Source organism: Gracilinanus agilis, chromosome 1, assembly GCF_016433145.1.
Source record: "Gracilinanus agilis isolate LMUSP501 chromosome 1, AgileGrace, whole genome shotgun sequence".
Lineage (NCBI taxonomy): Eukaryota > Metazoa > Chordata > Mammalia > Didelphimorphia > Didelphidae > Gracilinanus > Gracilinanus agilis.
This window is the reverse complement of record NC_058130.1, coordinates 229,620,714-229,641,829: the sequence shown is the minus strand read 5'-3', so window position 1 is coordinate 229,641,829 and position 21,116 is coordinate 229,620,714. Positions and strand designations below refer to the sequence as shown.

Genomic DNA, 21,116 nt, shown 5'->3' with positions numbered 1-21,116 from the left:
TTAACCTTTAATTGGCTCATTTTCTTCATCTGTAAAATGCGGATAATAATAGGCTCTCTCTCACAGGATTGTTGTGAGGATCAAATAAGATAATTTTCTAAATGCTTGGCACAGTGCCTCACACACAGTAAGCTTTCTGTAAATGTTCCCTATTTGTTTTCTAAATGCATAAAAGCCTAGGATTACAAAGCAAATCAATTATATTGAAATAATCATCAAAATATATATCTTAACGTTCGTGGACCTTCAGTCCAGAGCCCTTCACCTAAAGGTTTAATTTAGTTTAAGAAATTGTCCCTTCATCCTAACCGCCACCATCGATTACTAAGAAGGTATTGGTTCCATATTTTGCCTTTGGAAACCAGACATTTGTTGCTTTCAAACTTCAGATTCATCAAATTCATCAAATTTAATCCAGGAATCATTTGTTCAGGGACTGCTAAGCACTGAGGACTCTGTCTCTCTCTCCCTTCTCTCTGTCACTCTCTGTGTCTCTGTCTCTCCTCTTTCTCTCCATCTCTCGGTCTATGTCTTTCTCCTTTCTCTTTGTCTCTCTGTCTCTCTGCCTGCCTCTCTCTGTCTTTCTGTCTCTACCCCATCTCTGTTTCTCTCCCCCCCACACCCCCATCTGTCTCTCTGTCTCTGTCTCTCTCCCTCTCCCTCTCCCTCTCCCACCCCACCCTTCCCCACCCCTTCGGACTGTTTATGATCCTGGGGGTGGGATAGGAGCAGGGAGGGGTGGGCAATATGCACATAGATAAAAAATTGAAAATCTTTGCAAAGTAATGGTGGGGAGAGGGGAAATAGGAGGGACCTCTGCCACTCTGTGGGCTGTCTGTAGGAGGTTAATGATGCTTTTTGTATTTTCCAAGGGGAATCTGGACTTTGTTTTGTTTTGTTATTTTTTTTAACTTGGGAGGAATTGCAAGGGAAATGCCTCCTTGTGAAAAGGGGGGGGGGTAATCTGTGACATCACTGTAAGGAGGCATAAGGAGCCAGGGAGGAATTTGCCTAGATGAGCCAGTCAGTGTGAAGGAATCTGTCTGAGGAAAGAAAGAAAAGAAAAAAAAAACTAGGCAGTGTCTGACAGAGGACGCTTGGGACTCACACGCCAGGGCAGGGGTAAGTGAATTTGCTGACTGACCTGGGTTTCTGACTTTCCATTTCTAATCAGAAAGGTCAGGCTTGATTTTCAGTCCTGAGGAGTGCTGGATGAGGAATTCCTAGGTTCTGGGCTTGTGCGCCATGCCGGGTAATCAGTCCTATGGGGCCAGAGAGTCGGGGCCAGCTCAGTTTGGACTAGCACAGCTTGGGCTGGTGGCTTTTCATTTTTCACACATTCTTTTAAACTGTAGGTAGTTCTAGGAGATAAAGAGGGAAAGAGAAAATACAAAGTCAGAGGGCATGCGGACATTCCAGACATGCAATGCAACCTTAATAGGTCTTGTCTTTTGCCAAGCTTTTCCAAGGGACAGGACGTTAAGGAGCTTATTTATAAGTCTTTTTTATTTCATCATTTTTATTTTTAATTATCTAATTAAGAGCTTACATTTTTGGTGATTCCATTTTCTCAAATCAAATCCTGTCTGGATAAATTGCTTTGCAGAACTTACTGTGCCAAATTACCCTTCAATTTTTCTTCTTCTCACAACATTTCTCAACAAAGCGACTGGCATTTGTGGCATTGGTCATTATCCTGTTTCTTTCTGTCCATTCACTGGACACAAGTGAATCCCTTGTTTTGGAGACACTAAATAGCCTTTAATCATAAGGCTAAACAACAGAATATGTTGGTGTGTTGTCTTCTCATTCTCCTTCCTCTGTAACTAAACTTTGTATTACTACTTATAAATCACGTTCCTGGTACTGCTAACTTTTCTTCATAGCCCCTTTATTTTGGAGATATATAAATTTGGAATCTTGACTGTTAAAAAAAGCAAAAAGCATTCTTAAAGTCCAGGAGTTGTTTTTTTTAATTTTGTCTTTTTAAAAAATATTTTTATTGTCATGGAAAACACTTCCATATTGATTATTATTGTAAGAGCAAACTTCTACATAACCAAAACTCCCAAATAAAACCATAAATACATTGATGTGAAATACAAAAGTCCAGGAGTTCTTATAACCTTGGGTCCCTAAACTTTTTTCCCCCCAATAGCTTTTAACTTTTTCAATATACTATAATTGGTTTTCTTCATAATCTGGAACATTTTATTTTACACATTTGGAAACATTCCATTGACTTCAACAGATTGCCGAAGGCGTACATGACCCACAAAAAAAGGTTAAAGAATCCCTACTTGAGACTGTGGTTTGATGGAGTCTGCTGGGGGGTGGGGGGGGGGGGAAGGAAGGTAGATAAAATTAAGTTTGTTTTTCATTGTCAACAAAGTCTACTAATTCAAAAATGCTTCCAGGAGCTTCAGGGACCCACCATCCTCACCACTGTGATAATAATCTCTTTATTTTGGTGTGGCCTTTAGAAGCTCTTTTCAAAGGCAACTTCTGGCACTCATAGGAATTCTTAAGGAGAAATCTTATAATACCAAATAGAGGGAGTGCCAAGTGAGAGATCATTACCAGCTATTCTAGATTTTAAACTGAAGTGCATCCATTCATTCAGAAAGGAAACTCAGCAGCTTTACCTGTGTTTGCCAGCCACCTTGCCTAGTGAGTTGGGCATCTGGCTAACGGCAAGAACAGATCCTTTCATAGTCGTGATGCAGAAGAGGCTGGGACTCTCTTCCTTTTCTCCTACTCTCCTCCAAAAGACAAACACACATACAGCTGAATATTTTTTCCAAAAGTCCCAAGTTGTAAATGTGTTCATCAAATAATACCCTAATGTTTTCCAGATGTGCTTCCAGACATTAAGCTGGCAACTTGTCAACATCGATAAGGAGGCACTTTAAGAAGGGCAGGGAGTGGGGCTGATAAGTTTTTGTGGCTGCTTTTTAACCATGGCAACTCATGAAATGTGGAGGAGTTGCCATCTGTGATGATGAAATCAAGGTTCTTTAGATTATCACCTCCATCCTATGTGATTTGGCCCCTGGGGAGATGAATAAAAAAAATTCAACAAACCCCAGGTACAAAATTGAGTCTCTTTTTCCAGTGTATCCACAAAGTCCTTGAAGTAGATAATTTTTATGCTGCGCTGCCTTTATGTGTGTAGTTTTTTGTTGTTGTTTGTTTTCTTTTGAGCAAAAAGAGAATTGAATAAGTGAGTTTTATGCCTTTCTTCCTTTCCATTTTATCCCTATCCCCAAGATGGACTATTAGAATGAAGTAGAGAGGCCCTATTGGTTTTCTTAGCTTCTGATAACACAACAGGAACATGCTTTTGTACACAGCTGCTTGAATGCCGCAGCTGTGGAATAACAGTTGTCTTAAAACTGAGATGTCCAGGATTATCATGTAAGTCCAATGGTAATTAACTAGGAGGGTCTGCATCTCCATAAGAGCTTGGACTCCAAAAACAAAGATCAGATTTCAAACTGCCAATTCCAACCAGTAGTTTCTGAGGGAGGAAGGAAGAAATTTCACTTGGGGGAAGGGGAGGAGGAACAGAAAGGAAGGGCTCCCTGGGACTAAATAGATTTTTTGTTCAGGTTACCACCAGGAGACCTTTCCCCTCCACTTCCTGGCTCCTGGGAGTACCAGAGAGACTAGGAAGAGAAGAATTTGTCTTGTTTCTCCCTCTTCCTGTCAATAGGAGCTCCTTTCCCCTTCCCTGTGACTCTTGCCTTCATATTCCCTCCAGGTGGGGATGATAGTGATGCACTGTCATACAATCCTCCTTAATTCCCCAGAAAGATCCATGGCCCAGTCCAGAAGGCAGCCTGAGGTGCATTGGAAAGGCTCCTGGATTTCCCTGGACTTTTGGTTTAAATCTCCATCCTGCTATTTACTTTACTTGTGTGACCTTGAGTAAATTATTTAGCAATTCTGGGCCTCAGTTTTCCTTATCTATAAAAACAAGCAGATTTTGGATCAGATGATTTGTCTGGAAGTGGCCTTCTGGCTTTTGAGTCAAGATATTATGAACTAGTATCAGATACTGGTTATTTAGGAGCCTGCTTTCTTTAAAACTAAACAAAACAAAAAAACCTTACTTTCCATTTTAGAATTAATATGTGTATTGATTCCAAGTCAGAAGAACAATAATGGTTAGGCAATGGGGGTTGAGTATCTTGCCCCAGCAAGTGTCTGAATTTAAATTTGAACCCAGGACCTCCTGGCTCTAGTCCTGGTTCTCCATCCACTGAGCCACCTAGCTATGTTCCCACTCAACAAATAATAAACTAGAATTAATGCTGAAGCCAGCTCTAATCTGATCAAGTGATGATTGTTAAATTTTTCTGTGAGCATTTATACTCTGGAAATCAGCAAATGCATCAGAGCAGAACTTGATAAGTTGTTTAGTAGATTGTCTAGGCTTAAGATGATAGAAAACTCTTAGTAATACAGAGAAAATTTTAAAAGTATTTTGTATTTTCAGTGATCTAGTTGTTAATCTGCCAGAAAACCGCTAAGTGGAGCCCCCCTCTCCCTTGTAATAAATATAGTCAAGCAAGACAGATCAACACCTCATTCTAGACCCATCAGGGCACCACTTTCTGTTCTCTGACACCTAGATGGGTCGGTGATTAGGTTTGGTCTTTGCCTTCTCTTCACTACAAATCTGTAGCTCAGTGGTTAAGAGGACTGGGCCTGGAGTCAGGAAGACCAGAGTCCAAATCCTGCCTTAGTTACCTCTTAGCAAGTCACTCAACCTCTGATTGCCTGGGCAAAAGAATTTACTGGATCCAGTGGGGAAGCAAATGCCAAACCACTCTAGTATCCTTGCCAAGAAAACTATGGATAGCTACAGTCCACAGAGCCACGAAGAATTGGGCATGACCAAATGCCTGAACAATAATTAAAAAACATAGAACTCTTCCATCACTATCCCCACCTTCCCCCTTCAACCTTTGCTCCCAACATCTCCCAACATAGCTAAGACCTAAAATAAATCCTGTGTTTTATAGAGTCTTAGCAGCTGTGGAAACTTTTTGGATACCTTTTGAGGGGGCAGGAGGTACCCAAACCATGTCATAAGAAATGAATCCTTAGATTATATCACTATATCCTCTACATTCAGAACTAAGATTTCAAAAAGGAGAAGTAAAAAAGGGAAAGGGCCCATTTTCCCTGACCTTAGAGCAATTGGGAAATCTTATTTCATATCCTATTCATTTAAGTTTATATTTCTAGTGAAATATGTTTTTAACCAGATTAAAGAATCAGGACACCTATTTTCTATGTGGAGGTGGATGGGGTAGGAAAAGGAGAACTTTTTCTACTGATATACCTTGGTTTGGGGTAGGAAGTAACCTGGATTATTTAGAGAATAAAAAGTTGGTTTTACAGCAGTGGCCTCTGATATATGAGTAATTCAGGTCACTGTATGTATATTTAGGCCAGGATGCTGGGAGAAAAAAGAAGAGTGATCATAATGGTAAATGTTCAAAGAACACAAGCATTCTGGTTTTTTTACACAGGCTGAGAAATAAGATCACCTACTGTCTTCTAAGTGGATTAGATCATAAGACCACAGATTTATATAGCTAGAGGAAACCGAGGCCCAGAGAGATTTCATTTGAATGTTAATGTGACCTAGGAGGTAGGTGCTATTGAGGCAAACAGATGTGAAATGACAGAGGTCTGAAAATGGATTTGAACTTGGGACTTCTGACTTCAAGCCCAGCACTTTCTCCACTGAAGAGTCAGAGTTTGAACCCCAGTTCTGAGGACAGATTTTGCCGAATCTTCCTGACTGAAGTCCCAGTGCTCTGTGGCCGCCTAGCTGCCTTATAAAGTACCAAACACCCAGGTAGACATGATATGGCGAGTTACCAAACCTAGTAGGACTCCAAAAAACAAAAGCATAATTCATGACAATCTTTGTTCCTGAGAATGCTCTGAAGGTGGAAATACAGACATTAAAAATGGAAATATTTATTTTAAAACTGGAAATGTTCAGAACATGGAGCCTGGTTTTGGTGTGCTAAATTCTTGGTGCACTAAATTGGCAAAGGACACAAATGTCTTCTAATTCTGTTCCTAAGAAGGATGCTCCCGAAAACTTGATTTTGTTTATTTTTTTTTCTGACAGACTAAAGTCTAGGAGGTTAAATATAACATAACATTCCAAGAGGCACCAACCACCATGGAACAGGCTTTTGGCCTTTGGGATAATGGTAGAACCCACAAATTATTCCATCTGGGGAGAGGCCTGACCAAGGTTAAGCTCAGCTGGATTCCATTTGGTTTTTCAAGCCCAGATAGAATGAGCTTCTGGTGTCTGGCACAGAGAAAGCTATTTTTGGTGGACAACACGGAGATAAAAGTCATAGGCTGTGAAGTTAGCACTGAGTTAGAAGGGCTGATACATGGGATGTGGGTGAGGCAGGCCTGACCATGAGGTAGGGGTCAAGCCTTCTTCTAGCAGGCTCTCGGAGTCTTCTCTAATAGGATATAAGTATAGAGCTCCACTAAGGGGCAGAAAAGGTCATTTTGAAGAAAGACATTTCTGGCCTTACATCTTCTACCTTTATGTTTCATCTGCCGGGACAAAGAAAGTAACTGTGAGAGGCCCGTGCGGCCTGCTCTTTTTTTTAGACCCTTAACTTCGGTGTATTGTCTCATAGGTGGAAGAGTGGTAAGGGTGGGCAATGGGGGTCAAGTGACTTGCCCAGGGTCACACAGCTGGGAAGTATCTGAGGCCGGGTTTGAACCTAGAACCTCCTGTCTCTAGGCCTGACTCTCACTCCACTGAGCTACCCAGCTGCCCCCCTGGCCTGCTCCTTTTGACCATGTCCTGTCACAGATGTTGTTGGTCCATATGTGTTGAATGCCTGTGACACACAATGGGCAGCAAGGTGGTAAAAGTAGGGAGAGGGCCAGACCCTGGGGGAAGTTAGTTAAGTCTCAGTTTCCTCATCTGTCAAATAAGCTAGAAAAAGAAATGGCAAAAGCTCTAGCATCCTGGACAAGAAAACCCCATGTGGGGTAACAGTCAAATGTAACTGAAAAATGTAATAACCAAAAGCTACTGTGTGGATTCAGTGATTCTTTCAAATGAATTTTAGGGAATTAAAATGTATTTGAAACTGTACAACGGAATCAATATATTAGAAAAAAATGTTTTTTGTTTGCTTTTTTGTTTTTCTGGCATAAGGTAGTCAGACAGTGAGTAAACTCTGATGGTAAAGAATGGAAAAAGTATTTTAAAAAATTATTATATTATATATATTTATGTATCAATGCTGTTGTGATTATTGAAATACATTTTTGTTTTAAAGTGTCACCGAACTCTCAGCACCTATCAGTAAATACTGGTAGATGGTACAGTGGATAGGGTGCTAGGCCCGAGTTCCTATTTTGCCCCTGTAGCCATGAGTAAGTCACTGGTAGGTGCTTTATTCATGTTTATCTCCTAATCTCTTTACCTACTTATTGTGCAATTGGGTATTTTTTTTGGTTCCTTAAAAAGTTTTGGTTCCTTAAAAAAGGACTTTAGACTTGAAAAGGTTAGGAAGCACTACACCAGGTGATACTTCTTGGTGCAGTAGTATTCTACTTGTGTTTAATTTAGGATGATGAGATTAAAATTAGCTGTTTGTTCTATGATAGGGCTTTTATGGAGGGTAGCAAGAGATTTTAGATCATGCCATTTATTTGCAAGAATTGTCAGTCCTAGGGATATTTGGGAAAGGAAAGAAAACTTCATTACATGCCCCCCACTCCCCACCATGATACTCCCCTCCCTCATCCCCTTCACAGCTTCCCAGTGTCCTTTTGGACCTGTTTCCCTCTTTTGTAAAACTGCTTTTTAGAAAAGGATGGGCTTCTAGTGCCTTATTATCTTAATGTGAATTTCCAGGTGCATTTACATTTTAAGCTTTATCATTTTTCGATAATTATATTAATTTAATTTATATATCTATTTTATATGTCATTTATATCATTTGTGTTAATGAATATTAAATTAATCTATTATATAATGCATTAAAATAATAGGTAAAACATTTATATATCACTTAAAGGTTTGCAAAATACTTTATAAACATCTTACTTTATCCTCACACCAATCCTGTTACCTCTGTTTTATAGATGAAGAAACTGAGGTGCACAGGTCATTTTCTCAGGGACACCCCACTAATAAGTGTCTGAGACTATATCTGAATCCATATCTTATTGATTCCAGATTCAGCACTCTATTCACCTAGCTTTTAATGGTGAGAGAGAGAGAGGAGAGGATTTTTATGCCTTATCTGATTTCAGATACCCAGTAACTTTTAGAGGCTTATAGATTTACAACTACAATGGATCTGAGAGGCAGCCATCAGGTTCACACTGAGTCTTATTTTTTTGGATAAGGAAACTGAGTCACTCAAAGGTTAAATGACTTGTCCAGAGTCATACAATTTGTAAATTGTCTGAGGCATTATTTGAATCCTTATGCAAAGTCCAGGATTCCATCCACTACATCATGTTCTCTTCATTTTGCTTTCTCCTTGTGGTTTGTGAAGGTCACCAGTATGGACTCCATTTCTCCCACTTCTAAGACAAGCCCTGAGGGGTAGTGACCAGCCTTGATTTAAGAATTTTCTCCAGATCCTTTATGATTGACTGCTTTGCAAAACCACATATTCTCTCCCTCCCCCCCTCCCACCCCCCAGTTTTGATAAAAAAGAAATGTTACCAAAGATATGGGAGGGGGGAAAAAAAGTGATTCTATATTTGAGCTCTTCTTTTCCAGGCTTTAAAAAATATTATTAAAGGATTTTTAAAAAATTATAAACTGTATTTGTTAATACTGTATTGCAAAGTGGTTGTATGCCAGCCCAGGAGGAAGGAAATAAATAAATGTTTATTAAATGCTTGTTATATGTGTGTGGTGAAAATGAAGGGAGGAAGGAGAGAGGAAGGTAGAGGAAGGGAAAGGAAGGTAGCTTCCAGCCCTGGTGGGGGAAATCGATCAGAGCCCCTAATGAATGATCAGAGAGCAACTTTAGGGTTTGAATAGCTAGGTTTTATTTTAATTAGAAAGGGAAAGGTCTAGGGGGAACTAGGAGGTAGGAAGAAAGGGGAAAAGGTGCCAAGAGAGAGATCAGGATCTCAGGGTAGCCCCCAAGGTCAAGAGAGCTAAAAGGCGCCAAACTTTCCCTTTTATACTCTCCCTGACACCTCCCCCGAAGGAAGTGGGAGCTGTCAGGGGAAGTTGTAGCAGAGAGTCCTGGGAGACATAGTCTTCCAGGGCTTACAATAATTTCAAATGACACACATGGCAGCCACTACTCTTAATGAATGCTTTATAAAGGGTATCTCATTTAAGCCTCACAACAACTCTGGGGATTAGGTGCTATCATTATCCCCATTTCAGAGTTGAGAACTCTGAGGCAGACAGAGGCTAAATTACTTGCCCAGGGTCACACAACTAGTAAGGAATTTAACTCTTTCCACAAAAGACACAAACCAGTTTCAAGTGCTCAAAAGTCATAGGCCTTTATGCTGGGAATATTTAACTTTTATCCCACCTTTTCAATGGATCATATATTCTTGCATAAACCATCATTCATCATCCCTTTGAGCAAGCAAAACATTTAATTTATTATTTTAGCGATCAAATAATTAAGAGAACTTATTAAACATAATTATTAAAATTTTGTCATTATAATACACATTAATAAGATATTTCATTGGGTTATTATTTATAATAATGTTCAATATACAATAATTTATGATAATAATTATTAGAATTTTATTTTATTTACCAGTATGATGTTTCATGATCCACAATTCCATGACATCACTGGAAAAATAAAGCCTTTAAAAAGATGGGTCTCTGGAGCAGCTAGGTGACTTAGTGGATTTAGAGCCAGACCTAGAGATGGGAAGTCATGGGATCAAATCTGGCCTCAAACATTTCCTAGCTGTGTGACCCTAGGCAAGTCAATCCCCATGGCCTAGTCTTTATCACTCTTCTGCCTTGGAACCAGTATTTGTATTGATTCCAAGGCAGAAGATAAAGGGTTTTTTTTTTTGTTTGTTTGTTTGTTTGTTTTTTGTTTTTTGTTAAATCCATCTATAAAGAGAAAATAAAACTGGATAAGGTAAATGATTCATTTTGGGGTTGGGAAGAGGGTCTACCTCAAGGAACAGAATTTATTTCTGTATTTGCTACACAGACTTGGTGTCCTTTAATATGAAGAAATTAAACTTGGAATTAAAAAATGTATCTTCTGGATAAATCTCAAAATCACATGGGATGGAAACTGATCTTAAAATTTTTTCATTCCCCTGTGAGAAATCACTACCAAAAAATACAAATTATAAGACGTGAGAATGACAAAAATGATAGTATGTTAAGCCACCCTATTCTCTATCAACATGAATTTGCTTACATAAACAAACTTTTAAAATAACAAAATTTGGGGAATTTTAGAAATTACAAGCAGGCCATCTAATCTGTAATTTAATTTGCTACTAAAAATAGTGCCCATAAAAGTTAGCAACGAGAGGAAAACAGAGCGTTTTTGTTTAATGACCTGAGTTTTAGTATTAACAGTATATGTATGTGTTAAATAGAGCCGTGTCCAAAGGGCCCCTCTACATGTAAAGGGACCATTCATTTTAAGCCTGTGCTATTTTCAGATGGTTTCTTTTGGGTAGCACTTAAAAATTCCTTGCCTCCTGCATTAAATCTAGCTCATAAAAAAGGTCTGATTCCACAGAGAAAAGTGGGCCAGAGCTTCTTGAAAGGTTATGATTTTTAAACTCAGTGGCATTTCTTCTCATAAAAACTGCCTCTGTATCCCACCCCGCAAGGATCAGTAGGACTACGTCACATGGGGTGAATCTTAAATCGTGTCGCTCCTTTTGAGTTCTGCAAGTAGTATGGATGAAATCTGGTCCAAATGCTTTTAATTGGTTTCCATGATTAGGTTTTGCATGATTTCACATGTATAATCATAATTACACACACAAATAAAATCATACTTATGCCTTTTCTTGTGCAGTCCTTTCAGTCACATCTGCTTCTTTGTGTCCCCATTTAGGATTTTCTTGGCAAAGATACTAGTTTGCCATTTCCTTTTCCAGCTCAGTTTGCAGATGAGGAAACTGAGGCAAACTAGGGTTAAGTGACTCACCCAGGATCACACACAGCTAGTGTCTTGAGGCAGGATTTGAATGCTGGAAGATGAGTCTTCCTGACTCTAGGCCCATAGCTCTATCCACTGTGCCACCTAACTGCCCTGTATATAGTGTAATAATAAGCATATTGACTGTTTTCTCAGTGGTTAGGAAAGGAGCGGGCAGGAAGGAGAGAGATTGGAACTCAATTTTTTTTTTTTAAACTCTTATCTACATAGTATTGGCTCCAAGGCAGAAGAGTGGTGAGGGCTAGGCAATGGGGGTTAAGTGACTTGCCCAGGGTCACACAGCTGGGAAGTGTCTGAGGCCAGATTTGAACCTAGGACCTCCCATCTCAATCCACTGAGCTACCCAGCTACCCCCTTAGAACTCAATTTTTAAAGGGGGGAAAAAAAAGGAGGGGTAAGTGGGTGGCTCAGTCTACAGTCTTCCCAGCTGATTCACTTAGCTACCTCTGTTAAAAGGAATAAGGTATATGTAATATTAGGTACATGTAGTATATTTGTCATTTCATGTACGTGTTGTGGTTTTCTAGCTTTTTATGTATATTGTAATACTTCTCTTTATTCAAAATAAGAAAAATTTTCTTAAAGAAATATGTATTCCTAGAATTTGAAATTTGAAAAACCAAGCTTCCTAACTAGAAATTCAGTAGTCTTTCCATTGCCCCCTCAAATGAAATATTAGCTCCTTAACCATTAAACTATTATATTAGTTAATAAATAAATATTAACCAAACTAATTAATAACAAACTACTGTTAATAATAGTTAAACCATGAAACTATTAAAAAGTATGCAATTTGAGTCTTAGATCTAATATGTAATTTATGTACATGAAACACTGAATATTATTTATATTTCAAATATATCTATTTTCCACCGAGAGAGAAACAGAGACAGAGACAGAGAGGGAGAGATGTCTAAAGGATCAGAGAGAGAAAGTTTTCTGGCTTTTTCAGTAGCTCTCCCAGAAAATTATGTGGCATAGTTGGATAAGAGAAATAGGCAGTGAAGGTGTCTAATGCTGGCTTTTTCTTTCTCTTTTCTCTATTTCAGAAACCTCACAAGCTTCTCGAGGATGAAATCAGATTGACAAAAGGTGGAGATCCCTATAGTGCCAATCTGCTGGAACCTCCCACCAGCATTCTTCCCCCCAGCTGCAACAAGAACATGGAAATTGAAATCCCCATTGCAGAATGTAAAAGTGTCTCTGGGGTTTCTTCAGCATCACATTCCATGGACAGTTCCTCTCCTTTTTATTCCCCCCATAATGGCCTCATCTCAGACCACCACCATGAATCCCTGGATAACGAGGTGGCTCGAGAGATCCAGTATTTAGATGAAGTTCTAGAGGCCAACTGTTGTGACTCTGCTGCTGATGTGACTTACAACGGGACGTCTTCACCGGAGCCAGGCGTCACCATCACTGTGGGCGGCTCGGGTCCTTCCGTCCACACCACTAACCACATAGAAGCCGCCACCGAGAGGGAAGCGGTTCTCCTCGTTGGCAGGCAAGCCCCTCCTCTCCTCGGGCTGAGCCAAGGGGACGTCATGGCAGACACCTTCAGGGCAAACGGTCACTCTCCAGATGGCCAGAGGGAGGTGCTTGGGGATTGCCTTCAAGCTCCCGTGAGCCCCAGCTCTTCAACCAGTTCAAAGGGTTCTTTCCGGGATGGAGAGACTACTACCCTCACCACTCTGAAAAAAGAAGCTAAATTTGAATTACGTGCCTTCCATGAGGACAAGAAGCCATCCAAACTTTTCGAGGATGATGGCAGCGAGAAGGAAACGTATAGGGTCCGAAAAGTAAGGCCATCCGAGGAGATGCTGGAGCTGGAAAAAGAGAGGCGAGAACTCATCCGGAGTCAGGCAGTGAAAAAAAATCCAGCCATCGCCACCAAATGGTGGAACCCACCCCAGGAGAAGACCCTAGAGGAGCAACTGGACGATGAGTCTCTGGAGTCACATAAAAAATACAAGGAACGCAAGGAGAAGAGGCAGCAGCAAGAGCAGCAGCTGCTCCAGCAGCAGCTGTCCCCACCTCAGCCTTCCCCGATGGCAGCCTCCCCTAAACAGAAAGAATGTCCTTTGGACCTCGCGGACCCTTCTGGCGCGCCGAAGGAGGATGTTGTCACAGAGCAGATAGACTTCTCCGCCGCCAGGAAGCAGTTTCAGCTGATGGAGAATTCGAGGCCGATCGGAGGCAGGGGCCAGGGAGCGCCCCGACTCTTCTCCATCAAGCCCTTTTATAGACCTTTGGGTTCCAGCTTCTCAGAGAAGTCCTCGACCATCACCAGACCCGTGTCAGGCGTGGGGCGGATGGAGGATGATGGGATATCGGCATCGAAGGGGCAGAAGGTCTCCTGTGGGCCCGAGAACCAGCTTTCAGGAGGCCAGAACAGTACTGGGAGCCCAGAAAAGGAATCTCCCTCAAAAGCCAAGCTGTGGGCGGAGGAGGGCGAGTTTACAAGCGCCCGGGCTGTCTTCACTGTGGTGAAGGATGAGGACCCCGGCCTCTTAGACCCCTTCACGAGGTCTGTCTACGTCTCGTCGCCCCCAGAGGAGCTGGACTCTGGTTTAGAAGAGCTCTCCGTGAGGTCTCAGGGCACCACGGTGCTAGAAACCCTGTCCAATGACTTCAGCATGGACAACCTCAGCGACAGCGGCGCGTCCAACGAGACGATGAACGCCCTCCAGGAAAACTCCCTGACAGATTTCTCTCTGCCCCAGACCCCCCAGACGGACCTCCCCTCCGAGGGACGGGCCGAAGGAGTGTCCAAGTCCTTCAGCGACCACGGCTTCTACTCCCCGTCCTCTCTGCTCGGAGATTCCCTGCTGGCCGACGATCCCCTGGAATATCACGCTGGCCTTTTGGTGCAGAACGCCATCCAACAAGCCATCGCTGAGCAGGCCGACAGAGCCATTTCCAGAGCAAACGAGGACGACCCGAAAGCTTGCCCGGGGGAAGACCGGCTCGAAGGGGGGGCAGCGGCCCCCAGCTCAGATAAGCCTCAGAGCTCCTTTAAGCCACCTCAAGTGTCTTCTCCCGTTCAAGAAAAAAGAGATGTGTTACCAAAGATAAGGACGGAGGAAAGCCGAGAACTCAGGGAAGGGCCGGCACCGCAGCAGTTTCCCGTGGTTCATCCTGTGCACGTCGAGGAGAGCAGGCCAGAAGTGAGCTATTTTAGCAAGTATTCAGAGGCGGCTGAGCTCAGGAGCACGGCCTCCCTCTTGGCCACTCAGGAATCGGAGGTGACCGTGGGACCCTTTAAGCTAAGATCCAGGAAGCAGAGGACTTTGTCCATGATAGAAGAAGAGATCCGAGCGGCCCAGGAGAGAGAAGAGGAGTTGAAAAGGCAGAGGCAAGTCTTACAGACAACCCAGAGCCCCCGGGTGAAGAACGCCCCTACCCTGCCCTCCAGAACAGTGTGCTACAAAACAGCACCCGGTAAGTGTCTCAAGCAGAATATGGGAAGGGATTTTTAAAAAAGCATTTATGGAGTATATGCAATGGGTTAAATACCGAGTGAAGTGCTGGGAATGCAAATTTAAATGTTTCACAGTCCCTGATCTCTGGTTTTACACTTGTAAAGAGGGATATAAGAGAATTCAGATGCCAGGTGGATGACGGCAGTGGGACTAAGCACCCAAGTTTATCCTGCACTCGAGATCCACCATTGTTGAAAAGGGGCGATCCTAGCGAGCTCTGAACAGGAGATGGGTTATTGGGGACCTGACAGAAAACACGTTTGAGAGGGCACCGTCCGGTACCCTTTGGGGCTAGAGGGAGAGTCCCACACTAGAATGAAATAAATTTCATTCCATCTTAAGCCTTCTTTTAAACTAGCCTCTGTCGCTTTTTTTAAGGAAAAAAACATTTTTTAAGCACTTTAATGCTAACTTTAGTGTTCACGAATTCCAAAATTGGTTCTTACTAATCATGGTAAGCTCATGAGTTCCATTGCATTTAAGCTGAGTGAAAGAATTCTCTCTGCACAAGGAAATAGATTTTTGATTCTATTAAAAACAAACACAAAAAAATAACTTGATAACTTGTATGTGGTACACCTCTCTTCCCAGCCTGTTGTCTGTGTCTCCCATGACTTGCTTTGGTTCCTTGTCTGTTTTATTCAAATATACTGTTGTTTGTGTGTGTTAGTGATGGGAAAGATCCAGGCCTCTGATGTGTGTGTGTGTGTGTGTGTGTGTGTGTGTGTGTGTGTGTGTGTGTACACGTACACGCAGTGGCTAATTCCCGCAGTGGCTAATTCCCCTGGTGACTGTGGCTCTTTTCCTGAATACTGGTAAAAATTTAACCACTCTATTTTAGGTTTCACACCGTCACTTTCTATCCCTAATTATATGTTTTAATAGATCACATTGATTTCGGCATGCCATGGGGCATTCTTTCTGCCTGTCTTGTGAGAATATGTCTGCCCTTATATTTCCATCAAGAAATTGCTTTCCTACATAGCCATCCTCTAATTATTTTTTATGAACAATCTTAAAAAAAATTGGTTTGAGATGAGTAAGATGAAAATGTCCTTGGGTTACCAGAACTCTTTAATCTTTGTGGGATATTTTGTGTAGGCCATTGATGTTGATTGATTATAATTAATTATTTTTTTGTGGATGACTTTTCCTCTTCAAATATGAATATAATGGTTATTGCAGGTTCATACATTATACTTGTGTCATAGGGTAAAATAAGTCTGATTGTACTGTCACTTCAAAGGCCCTTTGCTTAGTCCAGTTGGTGATCCCATCTTACCTTTCCTAGGCTAACAAAAGACATGAACCATTTTTTATATCATTTTCTAGTAATTTGCTTAGAAATTCGATGCCCAGTGAAATAGCTTAATATAGTATAAAACTAACAGGTATGGAGATAGGATGGTATGCTATAGAACTCACTGAATTTGGAATTAGGACTTTGAGTTGAAATCCTGGATCTGACACTATCAAGTTCCTCATCTGCAAGAGGAAATGATAATACAATAATACTTTTTTTTTTTAATTTTTTCATTCTTTTTGTTGTTGTTGATTACATTAAAATTCCTGGATATCTTCTCTCTGTACCTTCCCCAACCTAGAGAAGAAGGCATCATCTGACCAAAAAAATTACATATATATAGATATATAGATATAGATATATAAACTATGTCTTTTGTGTTTCTGATTTATTAGTTCTTTCTCTAGAGGGGGGAACATTCATGAGTCATTTTTAAACATTAATTCTGTAGCTATATAAAATGTTCTCTTGATTCTACTTGTTTCATTTTTCATAATTTCATTTGGTCTTTCCATGGTTTTTGAAATGAACCTGTTCCTTATTCCATCACAATCACATGCAACAACTTGTTCAGCCATTCTCTAGTTGATGGGCATCTTGGGATGGTGATAATTTCACAGTTTAGCTCACTAGGTCTTTGGTCATGCTTAATGCACTTTGTAAACCAGAATGCACCGTATGACCGAGCTATTTTTTTGTTATAGACACTTGGTTTTCACTGTCAAGTCGATGGCCCACCCATCCTGCTAAATTTACACTGTAAAATGATGCCTGTCAGATGGTAAACTTTGCTAAAAACGGTACCATTTCTTTTTCTTTTTTAAGTAGATCGCTGTCTCTTGTTTTTTAGATCACCTAGCTCTCTCCCTGTATATTGCCTCCTCACCATCCAAAATAGCCATCTCTCATAACAAAGAATTGGGGAAAAATAATCAAAACCAATAAATTCATTTTTTAAAAATCTGTTATGCATGTTTTGTGGGGAAAGGAGGGACTTTTCTTCCTCTTACCCAGGCTGTAAGTGTAGCAGCTACTCAAAAAGCCAACCTCAATGCTGATCCTCATGCAGACTAGTATTCACTCCATTCCCTCTCCCTACTATATTTCTCCCTACCCCACCTAACCCAACATGGTGTCTGATTTAGTATGGACATCCAGATAATCAGCTTTACGTTAGAACTTCTGAACCCAAATAATTTCCCCAGCCTCAGTTTCCCCAGTAGCAAGAACTGAACTATAGGTGTTTACTACTCTGCTCTAAAATACAATTTGTAATGTTTATCTCTAGTACCCACAGTATGGAAAATCTTCCCAAAATGTCACAGGTCCTTTCAAACCCCTGTATTCTTGTTCCCTCTTGGATCATGGTTCAGTAGCACAAAATGTGCCAAATAAAACTAGATGCATTTTATAGTTTTGTTGAAATCACAGATGGCAAATAAATGAAAGAAAACTTACTTGGCAAGAACTTCAGTCACAGAGTCAAAGACTTGAAATGGACCTCAGAGTTATCCTCATGCAACTTTAGCTAAACAGAAATCCCTTCTTCCCTATCTTCGACAAACGATCATCCCTTCTCTTTTTGAAGACCTTCAGTAAGAGGTGCCACCGTTTTCCAAGGCAGCCCATTCCACTTTTGAATAGTTCTCACTTAGCCAAGCTGAAATCTGACACTGAAATCTGTGTGACTACCCATTGGTTCAAGTTCTTTTTTCTCCAAACATTTAATTGATTATTTTCAATATTATTAAATTATTTTTTAAGTGCCCCATTGTCTTCTACTTCTCCTTCCTCTCCCAAATCTTCCTTTGTAGAAATCTAAATTCACAAAATAATACTTCAGCCTTATCTGATAACATCGCCTCATTCCATACCTGTAGTCCACCTTGTTTAGTTATTTTCAGTTGTACCCAACTCTTTGTGGCCCTATTTGGTTTTGTATTTTTTTAGCAAAGATACTGGAGTGGTTTGCCATTTACCTCTCCAGCTCATTTTACAGATAAGGAAAAAGATTTGTCCAATGTCACACAACTATTAAGTGTTTGAGATCTTCCCACCTCCAGACCTGGCACTACATCCACCACGCCACCTTGATGCCCCTTACTATTACCTCACTACCAAGACATGAGAATTAGGCTTCAAAAACGTTTCTCTGGTGATTATTTCAGGTTCTGCCCTCTCAGACCAAGTGGAACAAGTGTCTTCCTTTTGGTCTCTCTTTGAATATAAGACAGTCATCTTGTCCCTGCTAAATCACCATCTTCCCCGTACTAAGCTTCATTCAACTAATAGAGATAACTTTTAAAAAAATGTATTTAATGGTTTTGATTATTTTTTCCCCCAATTCTTTGTTATAAGAGATGGCAACCTTGGATGATGAGTAGGTAATATATAGGAAGAGAGCTAGGAGATACAAAAACAAGCGATAGCAATAAAAATCTACTTAGAAAGAAAAATCTTATGGTGCTGTTATTAGTGAAGTTTACAATTTGATAGGCCTGCATAATTTTGCAATGTGAATTCAGCAGGATGGGTGGCCATCAACTTGACAATGATACATGTCTGTGGCCGAAAAAACAAAACAAAACAACACAGTTACCCTTTTCAGAACCTTCTTTTTGAGTGGTTCAGTTTTTCAGTGTCTGAAAATGGTTTCAATTTCCTAAAACATGGTGCCCATAATTGAACTAATGAAGATGTGGTCTGACTAGGACTTAACTTGACATTTTGGCCACTATTTTTCTCTCAATGATACTGAAGATCAGTATTCACTTTTTGTGTGTTTAGCTCCTTTTTAGTTAGCACACCAACAAAAACCATTTTTGCACAGAAACTATTTAGCTAGCCTTAGTTCTTCTAGACAGCACTTGTACACAGGGCCCTTTTCTTTTTTTCTCCAGAATTTCAGGACCAGCCTCGTGGCCTTTCCACCTTTACCACTGTCCCTTGCACTAACAGCCTTCATCATACACATTGATATTCCACCAACTTATCTACTTCCTCAGCTCCCAGGGACCTCATCTTTCATCCCATCTTAGCTATACCTGAGAGTGATCACCTGCCTGGTTTTGCTATCACCTAGAAATCTCCAGCATCTCTCAAGAAGAGCTCTGAATATCCTGTATCTGAGCATTACCTCCTACAATTTAATCTTTCTCTGTGGCTCCTTCCTCCTTAGTCACTTGTTCATCTTCACTGACCTCCACCCATTACTCCTCTCCTAAGCTTTCCTCCCCGCTTCCACTTCATTTTTATTTTTTTATTTTTATTTGTATTTTTTTTAAACCCTTACCTTCTGTCTTGGAGTCAATACTGTGTATTTGTTCCTATGTGGAAGAGTGGTAAGGGTAGGCAATGGGGGTCAAGTGACTTGCCCAGGGTCACACAGCTGGGAAGTGTCTGAGGCCAGGTTTGAACCCAGGACCTCCCGCTTCATTTTTACATTGAGTATCTCGGCTTACACTGTCCTGCCTTCTTGAATCCCTCTCATTTTTTATTTTCACTCATGTCTTGCTAAAATCCATCTTTTGTTTCCTCCACTATGGATCCACCCTTCTTTCCTGGTGTATTTCTAAATGATGCTAGAGGAAAATAAACAACTCTTATAAAATTTAAATTTAATAACAATAACTCAAGTTTATTAATAATCACTTGAAGAAAAAAAATTGAAAAAAAGGATAGAAATATAAAGCCAAATCTAACCTAACTGACCACCCTAATCTAACTGATCACTATCTGACTCTCACCCAGCTGCCTCCAAGGGAATAGAGGGAGCGGATGGGTCTTGCCCCACACCTTTATCAGTTCTGGGTCGTGTTCTTAGGGCTTTTCACTTGTGACCTCTGTTTGGAGCATTCACATGACATCCAGCCATGCAGTGAGGTGGGGATGAGCTGGGGGAATGGGACTAGCAGATTCCAGCTACACACTCTGCCTACCGAATCTATGTTCTCTAGATCTCATTGCAGCAAGGGAATCCTTTTATCCTTCTATACATTGAGATATTACATATAGGTGCTGTTTCTGATTTTCTCTTCTCCTCAAGTCTTGAAGAGCACCTCAGCTCACACTTGACTGAAAAACTGATGGCATTTTTACAGTGGAATCCCTCTCCTACTCTGGGTCTCAGAATGCCTTAACACCCCCCATTCTGTCTTCCTTTACTCCAGAGTATGAAAAAGAAGTGCCTTTTCTCACAAAAGCCAGCTCTGCCAGCTATCTTTTGCCTCAATGATCTTTTCCTTCTTTGTCTCCCAGCAAACCAGTTCTTTCCTTATAGCCTGCAGCCATGCTCAGGTCTCCCTCATCTTTGGTGGGGTCTTCATTTGATCCTACCAGCCCTTCCGAGGAGTTTCTTTCCTATGTCCCTCTTCCTTTTCACAACCAAACACCTAGAAAATGGGCTCTATTCCCATTGTGTCCGCTTCCTCCACTCTTGCTTGTCATCCCATTGCATTCTGATCTTTGACCTCATCCATCAACTGAAACTGCTCTCCCCAAAGATACCAGTAATCTCTTAATTGTCGAATGCATCGACCTTTGCTCAGTCTTTATCCTTCTTTACCATTGATTGAGAGCTGGAAGAGACTGGAAAGACCATTTATCCAACACCTTTTTTACAATGGAGTAAACCAAAGCCCAGAGAAGTTAAGTGACTTGTTCATTTGTTTCAGTCACATCTGACTCTTCACGACCCTATTTGAGTTTTTCCTGGTAGTTTGCCATTTCCTTCTCCAGCTTATTTAACAGATGAGGAAACTGAGACAAACAGGGTTAAGTGGCTTGCCCAGGCTCACCGAGCTAGTAATTATCTGAGGCCAGATTTGAACTCGGGAAGATGAGTCTTCCTGACTCCAGAACCCAGCACTCTCTCCAGTTGCACCACCTAGCTGCCCTACACATTATAATACATCTATATCTATATATCTATATCTATATGTCGACAGCAATTGCTATAGATTGCTGTCGACAAACCATCTTCTTCTTTGGCATATTCCCTTCCCTCTACATTTTGTGATACTTTCTCATCTTTTCCTGGATCATCATTTTTATCTCCCCGCCACTTTGGGGGTGCTCCAGGGCTCTGTCCTAGGCACTCTTTCTTAGCAATCTTACCAGCCC

General features: G+C 41.0%; 1 protein-coding gene across 2 annotated transcripts in view; it reads left to right on the top strand.

The window, feature by feature from the left end:
- PALM2AKAP2 (PALM2 and AKAP2 fusion) overlaps positions 1-21,116 on the top strand; it is a 532,981-nt gene that overhangs the window by 477,398 nt on the left and 34,467 nt on the right. For both annotated transcript variants that reach the window (XM_044660528.1, XM_044660536.1), the window contains one exon: positions 12,260-14,651. In XM_044660528.1, the coding sequence (XP_044516463.1) occupies positions 12,260-14,651 (2,392 nt within the window). Of the gene's footprint in view, positions 1-12,259; positions 14,652-21,116 lie in introns of those variants that run through there.